The sequence below is a fragment of the Nycticebus coucang genome, chromosome 14 (genome assembly GCF_027406575.1).
Source record: "Nycticebus coucang isolate mNycCou1 chromosome 14, mNycCou1.pri, whole genome shotgun sequence".
Taxonomy (NCBI): Eukaryota; Metazoa; Chordata; class Mammalia; order Primates; family Lorisidae; genus Nycticebus; species Nycticebus coucang.
In genome coordinates this window covers 59,382,488-59,408,086 of record NC_069793.1, presented here as the reverse complement: position 1 = coordinate 59,408,086, position 25,599 = coordinate 59,382,488, and the positions used below count along the sequence as shown (strand labels likewise).

Sequence of the window (25,599 nt, the reverse complement as noted above, 5' to 3'; positions counted from 1 at the left end):
AGGCAGCTTCTGGGAATATCTTCTAGCCCTATATTCACCTAAGATCATTTGTTCTCAACCTGTGGGTCATGACCCCTTTGGACTGTATTAAAGGTTCATGGCATTAGAAAGGTTGAGAACCACTGACCTAAGAGCTCCTTTTTTTTAATCCTTAGAAACCAAAAAAGGCAGATTATCCCCTCTTCTTGGTATCTTGTCTAGCAGTAAGGCTCCAAAAGCAGAACACTTTTATTCTGACAGGGCTTTCTGCTCTTCACAAACATCATTTCCATGCCCTTGCACATGGTTTTTCATCTATTTGGAGCATTAACTACTCAACACAGCCATGTGCACTGTCCCTTTTCTGAGGAGGCCTTTCCAGCCTTCCTGGCCCCACTCCCTTCGCTGGTTGAGGGCTCTGGGGTACTCATAGAGGATTCATCACAATGGTTTGTGAGTGTCCATTTATATGTCTGTCTTCACTGATATCCTATTGTGAGCTTCTGAGGGTGGATAAATTTCTATCTTATCCGTTCCTTCTTGTCTGCCAGTGATGAGCACAGGCCTCAGTGCACACCAGCTGGCTGGATTTTGAGCTGGGGTCCAGTAAATGTTTAATGAGTGAGGAAATGAATTCATGGTCTGGGTTCCCTTCAGCCAGCTCCCTCTCTGGAGCTTAGTCCCCTTCTTTCTCATTCATCTCCTAACACCTGACTCTCTTGTCTTCAGAATCCAAGCTGAACAGCGTGATGAAGGACATTCTCGAACAGCTACAGAGCGAGTGCTGGAGTCGCACTCAGAAACTCATAACAGAGCTAACAGCTTACATGCAGGCCTTCCAAACCATCAACTCAGACATGCATGCCATCGCACAGTGCTCTCAGAAGGTGGGCTCTCCTCATCGATTTTCCCCACTCATCCAGGGCCCATCATGCTCAGAAGCTCAGCACACTCTTCTTCAGGTTCCTGCTGAGCTCTGAGTAGGGGTTGATGCTCTTCATCTGTGCTCACCTAAGTTATCTGCCCTTTTTAATTCTCATCCTGTTTACATGGCTCTTAGCTTTCTCATGTCAATGGGAGGCCCTGGTGTGATGAGAGAGATAGAGTCCTGCTTTCAGAAATGTGGTTCTGCTTTTTGTGACAGTCCGATAGGGGTATGTTGTCCTGTTATCAAGGAAGTGGTATGGTAAGAACTATGGTAAGAACCTTCAGAGAAACCTAGGTCAGAAGGGGATCTGATCCCACATTGCCCCTGATCCCAGTGGGTTAAAAGGCTATAGCTGAGTCTGGAGTCACCATTCCAGAGTAGGAATTCCCACTGGAGATGGGCTCCAAGAAGAATGCAGGGTTGTGGGAATGTTGGTCTCACCTTATAACCCCTGCAGTTGAATGAGGCCAATGAACAGTATGGGGAGCTGGAGGAGCAAATGGAATACATACGGTCACTCCAAGAACTCATCCGTAGCCACTTCAACCTCGTTAGTGCTGAGTTGGATGCACTGGACATTTCGGTGAGAGGGCAATTCAGTGAGTCACCCATCTCTCCCAGTCCTCCCCCCCACAACCACATCTGCTCCATTACCCTTTGCTTGCCCCACAGCTTCTGGATGTGTGGGAGGCATTTCAGTTTGAGAAAAGCCAGGCCTCAGAGTTCCTACTTAGCAAGCAACATTCCATCGTACCCAAGCTGCAGCAGCTGATAGCAGCAGCGTTGGCAGACCTGGAAGAACTGATTGAGAAAGCCCTGTCTGGTCCCTTCATGGACCCCACACAAGATCAGAGAAGCACTGAGCGCCAGCTCATCGCCCTGGAGCGTCAGTTCCAGAACACAGTCATCCACGTCAGTGAACTGCATCATGCCTATGCCACCTTCACTGGTACTGAGGATCTCTGCCCTGCCCATCACCCTGCATCAACCTTCTCCCTCCCCTACCAGCTGAGATGAGTCAGGACTTGTGGATTTGTGTCCTGTGTGACCTTAAGCAAGCCTCAGAATCACATATTTTTACTGATTTCTTTATAAACAAAAATGGCAAGATAAAATTATTCACTGACTATCTCAGATGTTATGTTTAGGGTGGGGATACTGGGGACTCACGGTTTGGTAGTGAAGGCAAATAAGTGGATGTTCCATTAGAATCCGATGGGGCCAGGGGCTAAAAGCCTGTGCAGGAGAAACGTAAAGGAGCTCTGTTGTAGAACTTTGCCTTTGTGTAGCCCTATTTAACATAGACCTATACTAGGCAGGAGGTCCCAGATAAGAATAGGCTTTGATGCTCCAGTAGCCACTGTTTTCAGTCTAAATGGTATAGAGAGGAGGCTGCTGAGGCTTTAGCAGCACACAAGAAAAGACTGGGACAGAGCTGTTATTTTTAGCCCTTTCTTTTTTTTTTTTTTTTTTGTGAGACAGAGTCTCACTTTGTTGCCCTGGGTAGAGTGCTGTAGCGTCACAGCTCACAGCAACCTCAAACTCTTGGGCTTAAGTGATTCTCTTGCCTCAGCCTCCCAAATACTGGGACTACAGGCGGCTGCCACAACGCCTGGCTATTTTTCGTTGCAGTTGTCATTGTTGTTTAGTTGGCCTGGGCTGGGTTCGAACCCACCACCCTCAGTGTCTTTGGCTCTTGCTGTAACCACTGTGCTACAGGCACTGAGCTGCTTAGCCCTTTCACACAATGGTGCGGCTAGGCTGGTTCCTTTCTGCATATAAAGAACTTGGTGGGCTCAAGTTCCTTTTCTCAGATGCAGTCACTTACATCCCTTGGAAAGCCACCTTGTTCCTGAGGTGCCCCTTCAACAACTACCACCTACTACCATCTCTACCTGTGGGCATCCGCCATCCTAGGGCCATGTGTCTGGATGTGAGTGAAGGACACTCTGGGACCATTCCCACGCAAGGAATGTTTTTTTATGGCAGAGTATTAGGAGGCTGTCATACTCTGACTGACAAGGACCATAGACCTTAACCTCTCCTGCTAGGGCGTGTGGTACTGGGCCCAGGAAACCCTATAGCACTTCCTCTTCACCAAACTCCCAGTTTTTGTTAAAATAGTCAAGAATTTTAGATCCAAATGATTAATAGCTACCCCTTATTTTTAATTGTTTGTCTATATTTTATTCATTACTGTTGGCATTCATTTTGTTTTATAACCATTTTAACAGCTATTTTGACATAAGGGGTTTACTGATTTATTTACTTACAGCTTTTTTTTTTTTACCATCACATCTTTATTTTCATTCTTTCCTCAGATGGCTGAAGTATTTCCTTGTGTATTTTTATTCTCAGAAGAGAGTCAGAGATGTTAAAATTTTTGAGTTACTTATATGCTGAGAATGATTGTGTAATGTCATATCACAACTTGGCTAAATATTAAATTCCGAAGTCACAAAAATTTTTTCTTTAAACTTAGATATTGGATCATTGTGTTCTGACTTTTAGTACCATGGGAAAAAGAGATATCAATATGATCTTTTTGCAAGTAGTCTGTTTATCAGTTGTTCAGTAATTCAAACAACTGATAGAATTCTTCTATGTATGTTAGATTTCCTAGATCACTCATTCATTTCTTTTCCCATTACTTATTCCTTTATTCTTTTTCTCTGAGTTCTGGAAAAAAAAAGTTGTGATCTTATCTCATAAGCTTCCATTTTCTATGGTATCTACTTTGTATTTTCTATAGCAATTAAAAACACACATACACATTGTATACAAGGACTGTCCAGAAAGTATCCAGCCATGTAATAAGAAAATTAAAGACTATACATTTGGATACTTTCCGGACATCCCTTCTTATGCGTATGCTTATTTGCACATGTGTATGCATGTAAGTATATGCTTACATGTATATATATATGTGCATATATTTCCTAGCTCTATCTGCTAAAGAGCAGAAGAAGCAATGATACCCTAGTAGTAAGAAGCCATATTGTGTTCAGATCTCAGTTTCTAATACCATTTCCTGCTAAAAGGAGCCAGAGCTCCTCAGAAAAATGGATGATTCCAGAGCTGTGGCAGAGTAGGTACGAGATGAGCCTAGATTATCTTTTTATTCCAGAAGTAAGAAAGCATTAAATTTTTGAAAAGTGTTAGGAGCATGTCGCAAGGATACAGAAGAGATGTCAACTGGCCAAATCTGAGCTAATTTGAGCAACAAAATACAATGATAAATTCTAAACTATTGAATAAACAAATTTATTATCTAGAATAACAATAAATAGATCAACCAATTAGGGAGAAGTGAGAACTTGTGCTTATAGCAGAATGCCAAAAGCCAACTGGCAAATGTGGAGGGAGGGAGAGGGAGGGCTACGGTGGAATAATCAGCATTTTGCAACCATTATGGTAGATATTAAATTAGGTAAGGATCATCAATGGATGCCAAATCTGGAAAAAATTGATAAGATGCAGAATGCGTGGTATTTGCACTGTTTTAGAGATTTTTCTCTCAGAGACTACTTACTAATTGCAAAGGAAGAAAAGGAAATAGCAATTAGTGGAGAAACTGTACAGCAGTTTGCCCAGGTGATCAAAATTAACATCACCAGTGAAGGACATATGGACATCATATGCCATAGATGTAAGATCTGAGAAGGATACATCACTGATGCAGGAGTCCATCTGAGAATAATATCATTTTTAAAAATCATAAAAACACAACATGAAAAACTAACAAAAACGGTCAAAAAGGGGCTATCTACTTAAAAAATGTCTGTGTTTCAAAAGACAAGTCTGTGGGAATGTTCCAGGTTAAAAGAAGTTAAAAGACATGACAAATAAATGCAGTACTTGACTCTAGACTGTATGCTGTATTTGAGGGGGGAAAATGCTGTATAGGGACTTATTAGGTTAACTGACGAAACTGGAACATAGACAGTAAAGTATTGGATCAGCGTAATCTGTGAAGTTGCTGATTGTACTGTGATTATGTAAGAGAACACCCCTATTCCTAGGAAATGCACACTTGAGTAATTTAGAGATAAAGGGCCATCTGTTTATGTAACTCGCCCTTAAATAATTTAGGAAAAACTGTGTTTGTGTATATACACACACTCATACACACATAGAGCATGTGAACACAAATGATAAAGCAATTGGGTAAAATGTTAACAAAAGGTGAATTTAGATGAAAGGTTTACAGGGATATGTTTTACTATTTTTTCTTGCAATTTAAAAAGTTTAAAATCATTTTCCAATTAAAAACTTAAAATGCAATGAAAATTACTGAGTAGATACCATGAAATGTCCATCAAAGCATATTTGCTCTTAATCCCTACACTTGTCTTTATCTTTCATGTGTTTGGAGATGTCGTTTCTGCTCTTCCTTATAGAAGAAGTTGTTTATTTTTCCAGTATTGGATGTTGAGACAACTGCCATCAAAGATTATGAGTCTCTAGCCAAATCTTTTGAGGTTTGACAAAGAAAGATTGGAAGAGTTTAGTTTTATGGTCATTTTATTTTTTGTCAGATCAGAGCTCTGATAGCCTAGTGATTCCCAGAGTTTTAATATTCTAAGGTCTCGTGATGGATAATGTTCATGCATGTAAGATGCATGATTCCCAACATCCAGATCTAACTCTGTTACTTTGTGTCCCACTCAAGAAAGTATACTGGAATTCAAGAGACTAAGAATGGCAACCTTATCACAATAACCTTGACTGTCGTCCAGTGTCTTTTACTGTTAATTAAAAATTGCTTTTGACATATATTTTACAACTTATAAAAAATTGATTAAGAATTAATGCAGTAACTTGTGAGATGAGGGAAGGAATAATTGTCAAAGACAAACACAACAGGGAGCTTCACCATTTACCCCTTGTGTGGGCCAGATCATGTTCATCTCACTGAACTTTCTCTTGAGCTGACAGTTCATTCACTCATTCAACACATTTTTAAGAGTGTTTGCTGTGTACCCGGCTTGAGGTACATTAATGAGCAAATGACAGAACATTTGTCCTAATGGGTGAAAAAGACAATAAATAATAAATAAAAAAAAAGTCACATATTAGAAAGTGATAAAGGGCATAGAAAAAAGAAAAAAAAAATAACAAAAAACCCAGAGCAGGGAAGAGGGGTTGAGAATGCCTGGGAGGATCAAGAGGAATTTTTGGTGGGATAGCCTGTATCTTCATAGGCCCCTTTAAGAAAATGCTATTTGAGCAAGGACTTGAAGTTGTTGAGGGGATGAACCATGTGGTTCTCTGAAGAAAGACAATTCCAGAAAGAATGAACCTTGACTGCAAAGGCTCTTAACAGGAGGAAGCACGGTTGGTATATCTGAGCAATAGTAAAGAGTTCAGAGTGGCCAGAATGGAGTTGGTGAGATGGAGACTAATAGAGAGGAATCCTTCCCTTTCACTACCATTACGTTTTCCCAGATATTCTTTCCTTAAAATAACTTCTTCAGATTGACCCAACCTCCATTGTTGCACTGAACAATTTGGAAATCTGCCCTTGCCAGCACTTTCCTGATCTTTCCTTCTGTCACCAGTGGCCTCTTGCCTGAACAATTCTTCAACTCCTTCCCCTACCCCAAATAGCCCAGGTCTCAGCCAGGTCTATTCCACAGGAGATGAGAAGCCTGTGCCCTTTCCTGTCTGTGGGACCCGTCCTATCGTGCAGCAGCAGCGCATCTGGCACCTGTACCGAGTTATCTCTGAAAACATCAGCGAGTGGAAGTGCATGGCTTTTGCCAAGGTGCCGTCACATTCTTTGGAGCTCTCTTGTGGGAGTGGAGGACTGTAGTGTGTGGGTGGGGAAGGGTCTCAGGCTGACAGCCTTTCTCCCTATAGTTCAGCCTGTCTATGGCCCAGGCGAAAACAGAAGGCTGGCTGACGGAGGCAGCGCGGATGAGTACCTCCCTGGGCCTGCACAGCCCGGTGCTGCAGCGCTGCATACGCATACTGGAGGAGTTCCGCAGCTGCCTGCCCTTGCTCACCAAGCTGGGCAGCCTGCAGCTGCAGAACGTCAACTGCCAATCCCTTCTGCTAGGTGCGCTTGGTTAGACAGAGGGGAGGAGGAAGGGAAGAATATAGCAATTAGAGCCATGCAACAACTCAATTCCCCGCTACTCCTGCTGGAAACAGCTTTCCTCCCTAGGTTGCTCCCTACTCTCTTATGTAGTACAACCTCTTTTTCCTCACAAGGACAAAAATTTCTAACATCCCTCACTACTGTGTGGGGTCCTCTCTACTGATGGGGGCTAGGCTCCAGCTGGATTCTTACCTCTCTGCCCTGAGCTGTGCTCTGGACCTTGGGTTCCAAGCTCTTGGTTCTATGTTGCTTCCTGAGATCTGCTGTCTGGGGTCTGAGCTGGGCTGGGCTGGGCTCTGGGCTTAGGGGCTTAGGGAAGGACTGGGCTCTGGGACATCAGCTGGACTCTGCCACATAGTGGATGTTGCTCTGACTTTTTTCTCCTCTACCTCCAGCCTTAGGACTGGGCAGTCTCCACAATATAGAACTCCTAACACTAGGCCAGCTGCTCGCTTGTCCACTGCTGGAGTTCGCAGATCGAATCAACCAGGTGGGACCCATAGGAGGGAGGGAGGGAGGTCCAATATCAAGACCTATAATAAACCCAAAGCCCAGAAGCCTCTTGAGACAAGAGGCAGTAGATGCTGGAATATGTGTGTGTGTGGCGGGGAGGAGGGGGGTTGAGACTGCTAACCTGCCTGGAGGGTAGGAACAGTTTTCTTAAGTCTCCAGATGGGGATCCCATGGGTGAGTGCCAGATGGCTCTGTGACTATGCCCTTCCCCGAAGGGGGTTGGGGGAAGAAAGTGAGTGACAGCCCTAAAGTTGTGGGCACACAGAATGGCAGATGTCCCCAGTCCTTGTCTCCAAAGAGCATGGTATTGTCTGCAGCTGGAGCCTTTCAGAAGGGTAGGTTGCACGGCAGTGACCCTGAATCAAAGCAGTTAGATGCTGCTGATGGCCTTGAAGCCTGATAGTCTCACTCACCCCTTCCTCTCTGAGTTCTCCACTCCCCTGAGCCCTGGCCTCTTGAGTTCTGTGTTAGACCCAATCCCCAAGTCCCAGTCCAAGGTTATCCCCTAAGCTGTTATACAGTCCTAGTTCCTGAGACCCAGCTGTTCCAGGTCTGGCACTCGGAAAACGAGCGAATTCATGCCCAGGATACCCTGAGGAAGCTACAGAGGCACTGGGAAGTGCGCCAGCTGCGCCTGCTCAACTTTATCCTGCATGTCCCCTATGAGCCTCAAGCCCCAGAGCGTTCCAAAAGGCATATGGTCCGCTTCCTTGGGGAAGTAGTGGGCAAGGATAGTGGCACCTTCATCCTCTCAGGTGAGACCCAGCTCTTCCCCTGCTGGGGGCTTTTTTCATCCACCACATCTACCAAAGCCCTGCCCAATTCAGCTTTTCTATCCACAGCCTAACCGTCACTGTGCAGCCTGAGACATCAGTCTGTTCTGAGACAGCATCTTCTGTGTAGCTCCCATACTGTCTTTGTCTCCTTGGAAACCCCCTCTCCATCCAATGCCTGGCTCCCCCAGCAGAGGTTCCCTTTCTGGTTGTACACAGAAACTCCTCCCAGTCACATTTTTCCATCTTTCAATGCTCTGTCCTCTAGATTGCACCCTGCTGTCTGATTTTATTCCTCACTCATTCATTCACTCCTTTATTCTTTCCCTCATAAAAATCATCTATCTACTTTATGCTAAATATAGAACACCTGAAGTTTACAGACAGCAGCCTTGGCTCTCAGGAATTCCTTATCCAGTGAAGGGCAGACAATGATACAGGGATAAGTGTATGATAGAGGACCTTACTGGGGACAGTAGAATCTCAGGCAGAGAACCAAGTCAAAGAACCAGAGAGAATCAGAGAAGTCTTAGGCAGAGGTGTCATGCTGACTTTTGAAGGAGAAGGAGTTTGCCAAATTTGCAAGGTGAGAAGGGCATACCAGATACAGGGAATAGCATATGTACAAGCATCCAAAATGATATAGTTGAGGAATTCCAGTAGGAGAGAAGTTCTATTATTACTATTATTATTATTATTTTTTTTTGAGACAGGCTTACTCTATTGTGCCTGGCTAGAGTGCTATGGCATTATAGCTCACGGCAGCCTCAAACTCTCGAACTCAAGCAATCCTCTTGCTTTAGCCTTAAGAGTAGCTGGGACTATGGTACCAACTAAACACTCAGCCAGTTTTTCTATTTTTAGTAGAGACTTGCTTAGGTTTGTCTCAAACTCCTGAGCTCAAGTATTCCACCCACTTATGCCTCCCAGAGTGCAAGGATTACAGGTGTGAGCCACTGTAGCCAGCTGAAATTCTCTTATCTAATACAATTGGAACCCAATCAGTGTATCCAAAAAGTCAGAAAAAGCACAAATGTGATGTACACATAGTTTAAACATAGACATTCATATTTATTTATTAATGTACGTGTATATGTGCATTTTTATGTATTAGCTTAAAACATATACATGTGCACTTAGCTTAAAACATGTACATATGTATACATTTATTTATTAACCCTTTAACCTAAGGACAAGAACTTTTCTTTGATTTGGGGTCCACTGATAATTCCTCAATGCTTTTCTTGCATTAATGCATTGTCTACTTTCACTTTCTGTAAAGTTAGGCAGCAACAGAAAGATACTTGTAAAGTTACCTGAGTCTAGAACTTTTCTAGATTTTTACTGTAATTTCCCGATTTTTAAAAATTGACTTGCTTTTACCCAATAACATGTTGTTAGCAGCTTGCATTTACTGAAGCCTTCTATGGTTTCCCTAGAAACAGCTATTTTCCCACCCATATTTTAGTGGTTAACACAAGATTAGATTACATTCTGTAATTAAGATTATAACTCAGATAACTAGATTTGCAAACACACTCTGACTCTTGGCGAGCCTACAATTCAACTAATGGAAGCAAAAAAATGTTTGGGTTTTCTAAAGAATAGCTTGAGACCTGTGAATTTCAGTTGAGTTTTTGGCATTATTCAGTATGTTCTATGGTAAGAAGAGGTAACATTCACTAAAAGAGTTTCTAATTCTGGAGTCCAAAAGATAACAAAAGAGAAAATGGGCTGATGGAGCTGGAGAGGTCAGATCATGCAAAGTCTTGTGGGCCATATTAAGAATTTACTGTCATGAGAATTATGGAGAGCTACTAAAGTACTTTTTGTGGAGAAGTGACATGATCATATTTTAGCTTAATATGATTCTGGTTTCAACATGGCACATGGGTTGAAGGGGGTGGCAAAGAATGGAAATTAGATGGTAAGTTAAGAGACGATTGGTATAACCCAACTGAAAAGTGATAGTGGCCTACACTAGGATGTTAGCAATGGGGAAAGAAAAACGTGAGTGGATTTGAGCTCTGTGGAAGTCCAACTGAAGAAGACGTGTAAGTGGTCCAACCTCTGCAAGGAGGAGAATGTACGTGCTTCCTATTCTCACATGTATGTTCCTTATTGCCAGACTCTTTATCTTATCACCTCTCCAAGCCCAGTGTTTGACTAAGGATGCCTTCTGTTTGCAGCGTGTTGATATATGGTACCCACCTCCTTGTTCAAATCTTTCTTTACAAGGACTCATACGTTTTGGTTCTGACTGATACAAAGTCCAAATTTCTACAGTTAACATTTGCACCAAGAGCCAAAGGAGATTTTGTTCTGAGCACATATTATGCTGATCCTTTCGCCATCTCTTACTCTGGTTCTGCACTTTGCAGATCTGCTTCTACTTGGTCTCCACCACTTTTCTGCATCATCCTTAGATTCCTCTACTACTAAAAGCAATAAATAAAAATTCATAGTAGAGTACAGGCTCTGGATAATCTGGGCCTTGGGCTGCCTCTGAGCATAACTTCAGACACCACTATGGGACCTCTTCGTCTTCACTTGAGCTCACAGCCCTTCCACCACCTTTGCTCCTTTCCAGTTTTCCCTTTTCTCTCTAAACTGGCATTTGCACCAAGCACATGGTTGGGGTTTCTCTCTACAGCTTCTCTGCTTCCTCTATGTCATGCTTCCTTTTCTTGTTAACTCCAGGCATGTTAACCAAGGACCACATCTTTGTGGTGGCCACACTCCCTGAGGCTGATGGCTTTTTTTCATCCAAATGAGCCCAAGATGGTTTAACTTCTTATGTATTTAATTCCTACCCCAGGAATACAAGATTATTGTTAAGTTTGGGCATAGTTACCAATCATTATTTTCCTCTTTAGATTCTTAACCAAATAAGAACAAGGAGATACTATAAATGATAGTATCAGAACTTTTACTCCCAAGAAACTGTGGGTTTTATGTACTGCATTGATAGACACAGCTTGGATCTAAGTCAATTGAGACTTCACACTGCCTTTTCATGACCTTCCCCAGATCATTTGAGAACTTGAGGTCTGTGTGGACATGCAGAGATTTGAAATACTTTTATTTAGGTAGCTGCATGTAGGATTGTGGCCTGCCTTAGAGCACAAGAGATGGGCCTTTCTACTTCCTCACATGGAGCCGAGCAGATAAAGGAGGTAGACAGCAGGGCTATAAATCTTAACTCCTATAATGTTTTCTCTAGAGAATAGATGTTCTTTCACTCTGAAAGCAGGACTCTCTTTCCTCCTGAAGAGGGGTGTTTGGAGAATCATATATCTACCTGAATCAACCTCCTCTCTCGATTCTTCTCCTGTTTTCACTTCAGTTGTTGTCCTTATCTCACTTCTCACATGGCATAATAGCATAAATCTTCAAGCAGCACTAGGGACCAAGTACTATTACTATGAGAGAAAATTCTGGTCTCAGCTTTTTTACCAGTAGCCCTTTCATGCCAGAATGGGCATTCTTGCTATAGAAATATTATGTAAGGACTTGGAGCCATTGAACCTTCTTCCCAGGCTGGAGGCTCTAGTTCTTCTAAGAACTTCCATGGGACTAAATAGATACTGATAGTATCTAGCCAGGGAAATCAGCTGGCCTGGAGTCTGCCCACAGTGCCTGGGCAAGGGGAAGTTTCTCTTCTCCCCATGTTGAGACCCAAGTACTCTCTCTACTGGTTCTGCTGTATTATCCAATGCAATCCTTCAAAATATAATAGAAAGAGTATCAAGGTCAACTGCCTCCCCTAGAAGGTCACCTGTTCTGCTCTTCTCTGCTCTAGCACCTGCCCTTGCCCCATCTGACTACCTGCTAACTTTTTTCATCTTCAGACTACAATAGCCTGCAGGATTCCATCCAGGAAAGTCTTCAGGTGTTGTTCAAGATTGTGGCCATCCAAAAGTCAGGAGACTTATACAAAACAGCTTTGGACTGGGTGACCATCATGCATGGCCTGGGTGAGTGTAAGCCTCTAGCTGGAATGATGATGGGACCTGGACAGGAAGGCCCAGAGGGGTAAGTGTGAGAGGTAGAGGTTAGATGAGGGAAGAGATGACAAAGTGAGGATGTACTTCAGGGCTACTTTTTAGGATGAGATGACCATGTCTTTATTCACAATGAGGGTTTTATCTCTCCATGTAAGGTCCCTGGGTCCTGCTGAGCGGAGTATTTTGGTTGGTCTGGTGAGACCCTAGAGAGGTCAGGAGCAGACTGGACCCCCTTGTAGAAGCTAGAACCTTAGTGTCTCCCACTGTTGTTCCTCTCGCTTTTACACAGATGCTGTGCTGGAGGTATGGGTGACTTTCCAGCAGAAGTGGATTTTTCTGAATAAAGTTCTACACGAGATGAAGATCCAGTTTCCTAGTGCTGACCTGGTAAGGGAAGCGGGGAGCATGAGGCAGGATGGGCTTCTGAATAGTGGGGCTCAGGGTGGGAAGGGGAGCTACCACTTCGTATTTGTCCTCTCTTTACCTTTTCTCTTGCCACAGAATGCTCGTTTCACAGCCATGGATGATCAGTATCGAACCCTGATGCGCATCTCTGTAGCTGACCCCATGGTTCTGTCACTTGTAGTGCCCAATGCCCAGAGGAGCCCTTACTTTCAAGGCCAGCAGCTGCAACAACTGCTGCAGGCAGGATCAGTGGAGCTGGAGGGCATTATCATGGCTCTGGAGAGTGTGCTGTATGGGGTGTGTGCTCACTTCCCCCGCCTCTTCTTCCTCAGTGACAGTGAGCTGGTAGCCCTGTTGGCTGCTGCACCAGAGTCATATCAGGCCCAGCTATGGGTACGACGTTGCTTTCCCCATGTACATGCTGTGACCTTCAAGTCCTGCCCTGTTGATGAGAAAGACATAGACGAGTCAAGCCCAAGCAAACAGACTCAGGTGGAGGCACTTGCAGTGCTAGGGGTGGGTGGGGAGGAGATAAAGCTGCAGGAGCCCCTTCCTCTGTACCCAGATTTCCCTAAGTGGCTGGGCTCTCTTGAGAAGAGTCTGTGCTTGGCATTGGTGCAAATGCTGCAGAACTGTGTGGCTGCCCGCCTTGGCCAGGGGCCATTCCTGATTGAAGCTGTCAGGCAGTTTCCCCAGAAAAGCCAAGTGGCCCTGCAACTGTATGTCTACCACTGGCTAGATTTAGTCAAAGCCTTCCCATGGCAGTGTGTGCTGGTGGCAGAGGAGGTGGTGTGGCGGGCTGAGATGGAGGAGGTTCTACTTAAGGGAGGGAGCCCAGCCATGGTACCCAGGCATACGCATAAGCTCGAGGCACTGGTGTACTCTCTGCGGGCCCAGAGGGTCTCCCAGGGTGGACAGCCCCTTTCCTCTGTCCGCCAGGCCAGCCTGCTCAGTGCTCTGCTGGTCATGGCAACGACTCACCGGGATATAGCACAGTTGCTTGAACAGCACCAGGTCAGTGATCTGAAAGACTTCCACTGGGTTCGCCAACTCAAGTATCACCTGGGTTCACCTCACATGATCCCCCAAAGTCCCCTGCAGAGTCTCAAGACTATTGCATCTACTGATCCTTCTCTGTCCCCAGCTGCATGCTGGGTAGATGTGCTGGGCCGGTCCTTCCTATACAATTATGAGTACTTGGGTCCCAGACTAGGAACTTTACCCAATCTGCTGCCTGAGCGACCTGCCCTGGTGCTGTTATTGGCCCTGGAGGAGGTGGCCTGTGGGACCCTACTGGGCCCTCGTGGTGTGGGCAAGACAGCTATAGTGAATAACCTGGCATGGGCCCTGGGCCGCCAACTGGTGACGATGCCCTGCTCGCCTCAGCTACAGGCCCAATGCCTGAGCAACTACCTGAATGGTGCCCTGCAGTGTGGTGCCTGGCTGCTGTTGGAGGCAGCTCAGCAGCTGCCCTCTGGTTTGCTGTCTGCTTTGGGCCAGCGCCTTGCTGAATTGCACTACCTATATGCCCCGCTGTACCAGGAAGCTTCCCAGACCACTAGCACTGTAGACCCCACACAGCCCCAGATCCTTGGCAGTGGCTTCTTTGAGAAACATCAGGTGTCCATGCGCCTTGGCTATGGCTGCCTCCTGACACTGAGTTCCCTGAGCCCTGCTGTGCCTGCCAATTTACACTTGTTACTGCGGCCTGTGGCATTGGCACTGCCTGATCTACAGCGAGTGGCAGAGCTGACCCTTCTGGGCGCAGGGATTAGGGATGCCTCCCGCATGGCTACACGCCTATCCAAATTCTTCTTCCTAGAGCATGAGCTGTTGTCTAGGCCCCTGCCCTGCCGCTTACCAATGCTCAAGCAGATACTAGAAGATACAATACAGACATTAAATGAGACAAACAGGGAACCCAAGCCTCAGCAGCCCCGCAGCCAGGCTGCCATTGAGGAGGCTGCCCTACTGCATGCCCTGCTACGCTCACCACTGTTCAGTGTCCTCAGTGGACTCCACCTGCACAACCTCCGAGAGCTGCTCTGTGGGCTTTTTCCTAGTGCCAGTCAAGTGCTGGAAGAGCCTATGACCCAGAGGCTGCTGAAACCAGTGATGGTGGAGGAACTGAGGCAGGTAGGCCTGCATCCCAGCCCTGAAATTTTGGGGGCCCTGGAACAGTTGAGCCAGGCCCTATGCCGGGCCTCAGGCGTTCTGCTACTGGGCCCTGCAGGCAGCGGCAAGACAACTTGTTGGCACAGCTTATTTAAGATCCACAATCGACTGGCAGCCATGGAGGATGCCTCAACTCAAGGCTGCCAGCCTGTAGAAATTACCCACCTGTACCCCACTGCCCTCAGCCCTCAGGAGTTCCTGGGATGGCTAGAGGGCCCCTGCTGGCACCATGGTGTCTTCCCCAGGGTTCTTCGTACATCCAGTCATTGTAACAATGAGGACCCAAAACAGCAGACAGAGAAATCAGTGGTGATTCACCACTGGATAATATGTGACGGGGCCACCAATGCTGCTTGGCTGGACTCCGTTACTTGCCTCCTGAGTGATCTTCCCCAGCTTAGTCTTCCCAATGGACAGCAGATAGCACGACCCCCAGGTACCTTTCTCTTGATGGAGGTGGCAGATGCCACAGGCATGTCTCCCACAGTAGTGGGCTGTTGTGCCCTAGTCTGGTGTGGAGGGGAGCAGACTTGGCAGAACATGCTTAATGTCCTGATGGCATCCCTGCGCCATGAGTACCGCCTGCAGCATGAGACAGTCACTGAGCTCAATCTCCTGGCTGAAGTTCTCGTGCCTGCAACATTCCGATTCCTTGCCCGCGAGAGTGCCAGCTCTGTGCTACAGGTACATGGGTATCAGGCTGTTTGCCTAGGTGTGGCAGAAGTAACCAGCCTTGCCCGCATCTTGCGTGGTCTGCTTGATCCCCACCTGCGTCTAGAGGAGGAGAAGGCACATGGCCCAGGTAGGGAGCTGGAGAGGTTGATTTGAGAGAGATGGAACCTTGAGGGTGGCTGGGATATAGCTAGAGTCTGGGTGGAGCTGGGTCAGGGGACTGAAAGCAAATAGAAGTGATATAGTCAACCTGTCCTCTTTTCTCCACCTCCTTTTTCTCCTGGGGCTCCTGTTTATGCCATGGTGACCTGTGCAGAGGACTTCAGTTTTAATGATCCTGTGGCCCAAAGTGTTAAATCTTCAAAAAGCAGCTCTCTGAACCAGTCCCAGATTGAAAGTGATGACACAGCAAATAAGCGCAGGGACCACTTGCTGGTTATCAGCAGTTTTCTCTTTTCCCTGATCTGGAGCTTCGGAGCCCATCTTCCCTCCAGGTGCCCACAGGGATGGGGGGGATAGGGGATGCAGAGGGTTGAGAAGGACTTGCCCATGGAAGTTGAAACCCATATGAATCCCTGATGGGGTATGGTGGAGAGTGTGAGTGTGTCACAAACTAAAGTGTTGTAACTGCCTGACCCTTTTGCCCATGTGTCCATCGAGCAGGCTCTGGCCCCTCTTTGATACCTTCATGAGGAGTTCTATTACTTTTCTCTCCAACTACCCTGAGCCACCATCCTCAGCCTTGGTGTTTGATCTACATGTAAACCCTGAAGATGGGACACTTGTCGCTTTCACTGAACAATACCTGAGCAACCATGTCAAAGGGCCTATGGGCATATTCTACCCTTCTATTCAGGTATGACCACAGTGGTGCAAGAGCTGGGATTTGAATTTAAGGAGCTCTGCTAGAGGTAATCTATGTCTGAAGTTTCACTGAGGCCCACTTGCTCCCTTTCTTTGATATCTCCTCATAATCCTAAGACTATATGAATTTTTTTCTAAGTACAGCTATAAGACAAGTCCCTTAAACTTTTTATTTTCAATTAGATTACCATCCTATACTACAGCTACCACAATAAGCCCCTTTCTGTCCTGCAGACTGAACGACTCTTACATGTGGTGGACCTGCTTCTGTCAGGGGGACAGCCAGTGCTGCTGGTTGGAGAGGCAGCAACAGGGAAGTCAGCCTTCGTGGAGGTGCTAGTGGAGCCAAGTCACCCTTACATACACAGCTCCATCCACCCTGCCTTTAGCTCCACCCACCTCCGTCTCCTGCTGAGCAGAGGGGTCCAGGGCCAAGATGAAGACAGCCTGTTAACTGGGCATCACCAGGATTCTAAAGGCTCTCTTCTCTTCCTGCTAGAAGATCTGCACCTGGCCTCTTCTGGTGAGGATCTGGGAGGAGGGAAGGAAGGACTTTCATCTTTTGAGACTGTAAAATCCCAAGCAATATTCGTTGACTCTCAAATATATGTCTATAGATTAAATTTTAGTGTTTAATCTTCTTAATATCTTCTCCCTGAGTAATGCCGTGAACCCTTGGCCTCATCCACCATTTCGTTTGCTTTGACTATTAAACCTCTATCTCCAACCCAGGCTTCTTTCTAAGCATCAGACCTGTTTATCCAACTATCAACTATACTTCTCCACCTTGTTGTCCCTCTAGTACTTCAGACCAAACCCTGAGCTCATCATATTTCCCTTAAAATCTGCTCCTGTGAGCTGGGCGCAGTGCCTCACGCCTGTAATCCTAGCACTTTGGGAGGCTGAGGCAGGTGGATTGCATCAGTCATGAGTTCAAGAGCAGCATGAGAAAGAGTGAGACCCTGTCTCTAAAAAATAGCCAGGCATTGTGGCAGGTGCCTGTAGTCCTAGCTACTCAAGAGGCTGAGGCAAGAGGATCACTTGAGCCCAAGAGTGAGGTTGCTGTGAGCTATGATACCATGGTGACAAAATGAGACTCTGTCTCAAAAAAAAACAAAAAACCCTTCTGTGTGTCCTCTTAATATTAGGTTTCACCATCCAACCTGTCACTTAAGCTAGAAATCCTATTGACATCTCCTTAATTTTCATCAATGTACAGTCACCACATCTCTCAATTCTGTCTCCTAAATATCTCTTGAATATTCCCACCTATTGCCATAGTTCACATGATCATTACCTGGAACTTTGACAAATGTTCTTGCAAAGCTGCTTATGAGGAGGCTTTCTTTTGTATCCTCTTATATGCACCCTAACCAGACTCAACAAGGCAGGCTTCCTGTAGCCTCTGAATTGCTGTCATCTCTGACTTCTCTCCTCTATCTGACTACATTTTACTTAATCTTTCTAAATTATCAAGGCAGTAACTCCTCCAGGAAGCCTGAGCTTCAGGATAGGTTACATACTCATCGTGTGCTCTGTACAATGACTTACAGTAACCATGATTTTATGATTGTATGCTTACTTTGTCTGTCTCTTCCACTACATGCTGAGCTTTATGAAAAGACAGATTTGTCATATTCATTTTGATAGACCCAATAGGAAGTAAGCACTCAATAAGAGTTTGTAGAAGAAATGATACCAAAGGAAAGTGGAGAATTTGTGATGAAAGTTTGGGATATTAAAGTTTTTTAAAATGCTGTCCCTTCACATGATAACATGTTCTAAATTTGGCCATGGGATTGAGTAGAAGTGTAAGTATAAGTGTAGGTTGTTGGAGTCAAGGAAGTCAGTGAGCAAAAGCCTCGGATGGGTTGCCAAGTCAAACAACGAATCCCTTATGAGACAGAGAAAACTGGAATGAGCATTACTACAGGTGCATTATTACTTAATCATAGGTACAATTTATTGAGTATCTACTCTGTGCTGCATGCCTTACATATGTCTTATTTATTTATTTATTTATTTATTTTTTAGAGACAGAGTCTCACTTTATCGCCCTTGGTAGAGTGCTATAGCATCACAGCTCACAGCAACCTCCAACTCCTGGGCTTAGGCAATTCTCTTGCCTCAGCCTTCCGAGTAGCTAGGACTATAGACACCCGCCACAATGCCTGGCTATTTTTTTGTTTTAGTTTGGCCGGGGCCAGGTTCAAACCCTCCACCCTTGGTATATGGGGCCAGCACCCTACCTATTGAGCCATAGGTGCCACCCCCATATGTCATATTTAGTATATATAAAAGCCTAGTAAGTTGGAGGTTGGTAATGATTCTTTTAAAAATGAAGAAACTGAGACACAGATTTTATACCTTGTCTAAGACATGCTAGCTATTAAGTGTTAGAATGAAAATTAAAATCTATCTGGCTTCCAAATCTGTAATTCCTTCTAACTATAATAGTTAGCCTTTGTAACTGTGTTATGATTGTATGCTTACTTTGTCTTATTGAATTTATATAAATAATTAAGGTGTAAAAAATAGTACAGTAGATCTGTGAAGAGATTTCAGCTGCAACATGATTCTAACACCAGGATTGAAACTATTGCAAGCATTGCAAACATTCTACAATGCAAACATTGTAGAATGAATACTAGCAGAGTATAAAAGGGGTTCTTGATTGACAGTCACCAAAACATTCAGCATAAAATTAAAATTAATAGACATATAGAAAAAGAACAGGAAAAAAAATGTGACCTGCTATCAACAAGAATTTGTCAATAAAAACTGATCCTGAGATGATGTTGGATTTAGCAAATACTAAGCTTTAGAGACAAATACTAAATTTTAAAGACAAATACTACTTTAAAGTAGCTACTGTAAAAGTATCCAAACTTATAGAAAAATATAATCTTAATGAGTAACCAAATAGGGAATCTCAGCAGAGAGATAGAAACTACTAAAAATAATTAAATGGAGATTATAGAATTAGAAAATGAAATACTAAAATGAAAACTTCACTGGATGGGCAATTTATTTTTAAGGAAGAATTTATTTTTTACAGTTATGGATGCTGTGAAGTCCAAAGTCAACGGGCAACTCCTGATGAGAGCTTTTTTGCTGGTGGGAAGTCTCTGCAGAGTCCTGAAGTGGCACAGGACATCACATAGTGAGGAGACTGAGCATACTAGTTCAAGTCTCTCTTCTTCTTCTTTTAAAGCCACCAGATACAATCTCAGGATAACTCATTAATCAATGAATGGTGGATTAACTAATTTATGAGAGCAGAGTCCTAATAACCCAATCATTTCTTAAAGGCCTTACTTTTCAATACTGCTACATTAGGGATTCAATTTCAACATAAGTTTTGGAGGAGACAAACATTCAAATCATTGGAGATGACAGAAAAAAGAGTCAATGAACCCTGAGGAATACAAGTATAAAAATATTAAACATGAGTAGAACTTAAGTCTAACACATATATAATTGAAGTCCCAGGAGGAGAAGAAAGTGAGAATAGGGCATAAAAATACGTGAGGAAACATTTACCAAAATTCTTGAAAAATACTGACTTTCAGATATGAAAAGCCTGGTTATCCCAAAGCAGAATAATAAAAAGAAAACCATTTCTAGGTACATTACACTCAAACTGTGAAAACCAAAGAAAGCGGCCTCTACCTACTTGTCATGGCCACATTCACTGTCTATGGTGAATGTATCCTGCATTATAAACTTTGCTATTCTGTAAACCTGTCTTTTTCCTAAGCATCAGAATTGTTTATCCAACTATCTACTATACTTCTACACCTTGTTGTCCTACTAGTACCTCAGACCAAACCCTGAGTTCAACATATTCCCCTTACAATCTGTTCTGATGAGCTGGGTGTAATCCTAGCACTTTGGGAGGCTGAGGCAAGTGGATTCCTCAATAAAATTTTTTTAAGGTGATTGGGTTATCAGAACTCTGCTCTCATAAATGGGTTAATCCACCATTCATTGATTAATGGGTTAATGAATGGGTTAATCATGCCTGTAATCCTAGCACTTTGGAAGACTGAGGCAAGTGGAGTCCTCAATAAATTTCGTTTCATTCTTGCCTTAAAAAAAAAAAAAAAGAAAGAAAAACTTTGAAAATGGTTGGGAGGGCGGGGGAATTACATATAGAGAAACAACTTAAAGAATGATGGTTAAATTCTCATCAGAAATAGTGGAGTCAGATGATGGCAGAAAACATCTTTTAAATACTAAAAGGAAAACAACTGTCAACCTAGAATTCTCTATTTAGTGAAGGTATTTGTCATAAATCAAGGTGAAATAAAGATATTCCAAACACATGAAAGCCAAGAGAATTGATTGCTGCTAGTATTTTAGTTATAACCAATGCTAAAAAAATTCTTTAGGCTGAAGGGAAATAATAGCAGATGAAAACTCAGATTCACAAAAAAGAAGGAAGAGCATAAGGAATGATAAATATGCGGGTACATATAAATGACTATCTTTTTCATTCCTGATATTTTTAAAAGACAGCTAATAGTTTAAAATAAAAATAGTAACATTGTCAAGTGTTGGTTGAAGGAAAAGAGACAATAACTAAAAGGATATGGCGGGGAGAAATCAATAAGTGAATTATATTATTGTAAGTTTCTGTGTGAAATGGGAAGTATTAAATATGAAGTGGAGCTGGGTGCAGTGGTTCATGCTTGTAATCCCAGCACTTTGGGAGGCTAAGGCGGAAGGATTGCTTGAAGACAGGAATTTGAGACCAGCGTGAGCAAGTTTGAAACCCCCATCTATACAAAAAATAGAAAAATTAGCCAGGTGTGGTGGCAAGCACCTGTAGTCCCAGCTATTTTGGGTGGCTGAGGCAGGAGGATGCTTAAGCCCAGGAGTTTGAGGTTCCAGTAAGCTATGATGATGCTACTGCACTCTAGCCAGGCCACAGAGTGAGACCCTCTCTCTCTCTCATATACACATACACAGGGTGTGTGTGTTTGCATAGTGGAAAGGGTGAAATAGAAAGTGGGAAAGGTGTCAGGTATGAAGTGGAAAATAACACAATATTACTTTTAATATTAGTAAGTTACAGAGGCCTTAGAAAAGTCACCAAATAATAATAATGATAAGGAATATAGCTAGAGAGCTAATAAGTACAATGAGATATTAAAAGTATTTAAGTTATGCAAATGAAGCAAGGAAGAAGCAACAGAGGAATATAAAGTAGAAGGGACAAATAGAAAAGAAATAACAATATGATCACAATAGGACTTTAAACCAACCATATCAACATATCAATAATTGCATTGCATTTAAATGGATTAAGCGCACCAAATAAAAGGTAAACACTGTCAGACTAAATGAAAAAATCAGACTTAGCTATATGGTATCTTAGATATGCACTTTATAAAAACACAGATTAAAAGATTTTTTTAAAAAGGCAAAATAGTATGCATAAGTAAGTTGTGTGACTATATTAATACGAAAGCACTTTAAGACAAAGGGTATTAACAGAGAGAAAGGGACAGCTCATAATTAAAGGGTTCAAATCATCAGAAAGACATAAAAGTTCTAAACATGTACACATCCAATACAGACCTTCAAAATATATAAAGAAGAATCTGATAGAAACAGGGAGAGGTTGAATGTGGTGGCTATTGCCTGTAATCCCAGCACTTTGGAAGGCTACAGTATGAGGATTGCTTGAGACCAGGAGTTCAAGACCAGCCTGGGCAACATAGTAAGACCTCATCTCTACAGTATTAAAGAGAAGCAGCGAAGGTGTACATTCTTGCCTTTTGATTGATCTTAGGGGCAAAGTGTTCAGTATTTCACTCATAAGTATATAGTTAGCTGTAGAAAAATTAGGCTGGTGAGGTGGCACATGCCTGTAGTCCAAGCTACTCTGAACACTGAAGTGGGAGGATCACTTGAGCCTACGAGTTCGAGGCTGCAGTGAGTTACAGTTGTGCCACCACACTCCAGCTTGGGCCACAGAGTGAGACCCTGTCTCTAAAACAAAAACAAAACAAAAAATACCCTACTGCTAACTACATACTTATGGGTAAAATATTAAACTCTCCCCCACCAAGATCAATCAAAAGGCAAGAATGTACACTCTCCCTACTTCTATTTAATATTGTAGAGATCACATCAGTGCAATAAGATAAGAAAAGGCAATAAAAGCCTTTAAAATTGAGAAGAACAAAGTAAAATTGTATGGCATTTTCTGGTTGTTTACATAGAGAATCATAAGGAACCTACAAAAAACTCCAACAAAACTACTAGAATAAATAATATATATCAGAGTCATAGGATACAGAGCCAGTCTGCTGAAATAATTTGTATTTCTCTATTCTAATAATGGTTGGAAATTGAAATTTAAAAACATTGTTTTAATACTGTTTAAAAACTCAAATACTTAGGAATAAGTTTAACAAAAATATACAAGATCTGTACACTCAAAATAACTACATATAACTTGCTGAGATAGAGGAAACTCGAATGGATAGCTATATTATGCTCATGAATCAGAAGAATCAATATCATTAAGGTGTTAATTCTCCCCAGATTGATCATTCAATGTAATTCCAACATAAATCTTTAACAGGCTTTATGTGTGGAAATTGACAGGCACATTCTGAAACTTATGTGGAAATGCAAAAGACTTCGACGAGCCAAAACAACTTTGAAAAAGAACAAAGTTGTTATACTAGTGACTTTAAGACTTACTATAGATACAGCTGTAGTAATTAAGAATGTGGTATTGACATAAGGTTATAGACATAGACTAATGGAATAAAAAAGAGAATCTGATATGGTCATATGTGTTGTATTTGGCCAGTTGATTATCAGTAAATGTGCCAAGATAATTCAGTGGGGGAAAGGATCATCTTTTCAAAGAATGGTGCTGGAGCAAATGAATATCTGCACGGGACAAAATGAACTTATGTCTTATCTCAACACAGATAATAATGAATTATTAATGAATCACAGATTTAAATGTAAAAGGTAAAACTATAAAAACTTTTAAAAGAAAATGGAGAAAAATCTATGTGACCCTGGTTAGGCAATGATTTCTTAGGGCATAAAAATTAGATTTTATCAAAATTAAAAACCTATGCCCAGCTAGATGTGGTGGCTCACACCTGTAATCTTAGTACTCTGGAAGTCTGAGGTGGGTGGATTGCTTGAGCTTCATGAGTTTGTGACCAGCCTGAGTAAGAATGAGACCCCATTTCTAAAAAAAAAAAAAAAAAGTAGCTGGGCATTGTGGAAGTCACCTGTAGTCATAGATACTCAAGAGGCTGAGGCAGGAGGATTCCTTGAGCCCAGGAATTTTAGGTTGCTGTAAGCTATGACGCCACAGGTACTCAGGGTGACAAAGTGAGGCTCTGTCTCAGAAACAAAAAATAAAATAACAAACAAAACCTTATGCCCTTCAAAGGACACTGTTAAGAAAATGAAAAAAAAAAAGAGCCATAGACAGAAAGTAGGCACAATCTGACAAAGGACTTGTGCCCACAATACATAAAAAGCATTTACAACTCAAAAAAATCATACCAATTTTTTAAATGGACAAATGTCAGGGTCCCTTCATGAATGGCACTTATCAAGGCCTGGGATTGGTTGTTCTCTGGCCCCAGCCTATCTGTGTTCCAGATGCGGACCACTATGCTGTTATCTCACTCAGGAACAATTGCTCTCAGGTGCATGAGGGCTATTTACTTTAGCTAAAGGGAGAGAAAGACATAGTCTTTGAGACAGCAAAGCAGTCTTCTTAGAAAGATAGATCTTAGTCTTTAGCAGAGCTTAGTGATCTTCAGCAGAGACACTGTGCTGGCGTTCTGCAGGCAGGAGAAGTGACAGAGTCAGAGTAAGTAGGTCCGTGACAGAATGCGCACGCTTCAGACTGCGTGCTCCCCCAGCCTAATATAAGACTGATCTCGTGCCTCTTAATACCACAGATGTAGAGACTGCCAATTCACCAATGCTCTGATCTCTCGAGCTCTCATGCTTGTTAGGAGAGCTAAATCCCTCTCCATGTCCTTTTCACCATGGTTTTCCATTATTGAGCTACACAGGTATTTCTTATAACTCTCACTCCTCCTAGCCATAGGTTATAAGTGCTGCTACAGACAAAAGACTTCAATAGATACTTCACAAAAAAGGATGTATGGGTGGCCAAGAGTATAGGAAAAGACATCATTGAACTGCAAATTAAAACTACAGTGTAACAGCACTTCACACCAACTAGAAAGATAATTAGGAAGACTGACAATGTTTTCAAAACTTCACACCAACTAGAAAGATAATTAGGAAGACTGACAATGTTTTCAAAGATGTGGAGCAACTGAAACTCTCATACTTTGCTGGTGAGAGTACAAAATGCACAACCACTATGAAAAACAAGTGTGCTAGTTTCTTATTAAATCAAATGTATTCTTACCAGACCCACCAATTCCACTTTTAAGTATTCAGCCAAATAAAATGAAAACACATGTCCTCAAATAAACTTATACATGAATGTTCACAGCAGCATTATACTGAACAGCCCAAACCTGGAAACAACCTAAATGCCCATCCATACCCAAATGATTCAAGCTAATGGCAAGGTATAAAACCTTAGAGGCCTCTCTTCTGCCTAGCAGACTGGGCTTTCTACTTTCCTGCTTTTCCTTTAATGCAGTGGCTCTCAACCCTTTGGTGTATTAAAGGTTCATGGCATTAGGAAGGTTGAGAACCACTGCATTTAGGCATTTGCCTAAGTACTTAAAATGATCCATAGCCTATTCCTTTATGTACACTGCCAGTCCCTCCCCCAAAGCTTTCTCTTTCTCTTGGCCTGACTCTTCATTCTTGCCTCATGTGATCCAGTTATAGAGGACTGCCCTCCCAACTCATTATGCCCTCCTTGCACAGGATTTGTAAGTAAAAATCTTTGAACTTCTTGGTCGTGGTGTTGTGTATTGAATTTGCTCCTTCCATCTAATGAAACAGAGGCTACTGTAGGCTGGATTTTCCCCAGGACTCTGGGGAGAACACAAAGTTGGACTTTTAGTGTCAGAGTGATGGTCAGGCAAGCATAAACTGGACATGGTCAGACAGGAGCCACAAGGCCCATCTGTCAGTGAAAACAAGTTTCCTGTATGAGAAACCCCTGGTTCTGGGTTGGACAACTTGAGATTAGTC

The 25,599-nt window shown here is 43.0% G+C and overlaps 1 protein-coding gene across 1 annotated transcript in view; it reads left to right on the top strand.

Annotated features, from left to right (window-relative positions):
* DNHD1 (dynein heavy chain domain 1) overlaps positions 1-25,599 on the top strand; it is an 87,095-nt gene that overhangs the window by 43,200 nt on the left and 18,296 nt on the right. The window contains 13 exon segments of the mRNA XM_053560557.1: positions 709-866; positions 1,365-1,530; positions 1,533-1,856; positions 6,547-6,674; positions 6,770-6,968; positions 7,406-7,500; positions 8,074-8,278; positions 12,148-12,273; positions 12,593-12,690; positions 12,805-15,685; positions 15,872-16,049; positions 16,219-16,411; positions 16,654-16,942. Of these exon segments, the coding sequence (XP_053416532.1) occupies positions 709-866; positions 1,365-1,530; positions 1,533-1,856; positions 6,547-6,674; positions 6,770-6,968; positions 7,406-7,500; positions 8,074-8,278; positions 12,148-12,273; positions 12,593-12,690; positions 12,805-15,685; positions 15,872-16,049; positions 16,219-16,411; positions 16,654-16,942 (5,040 nt within the window).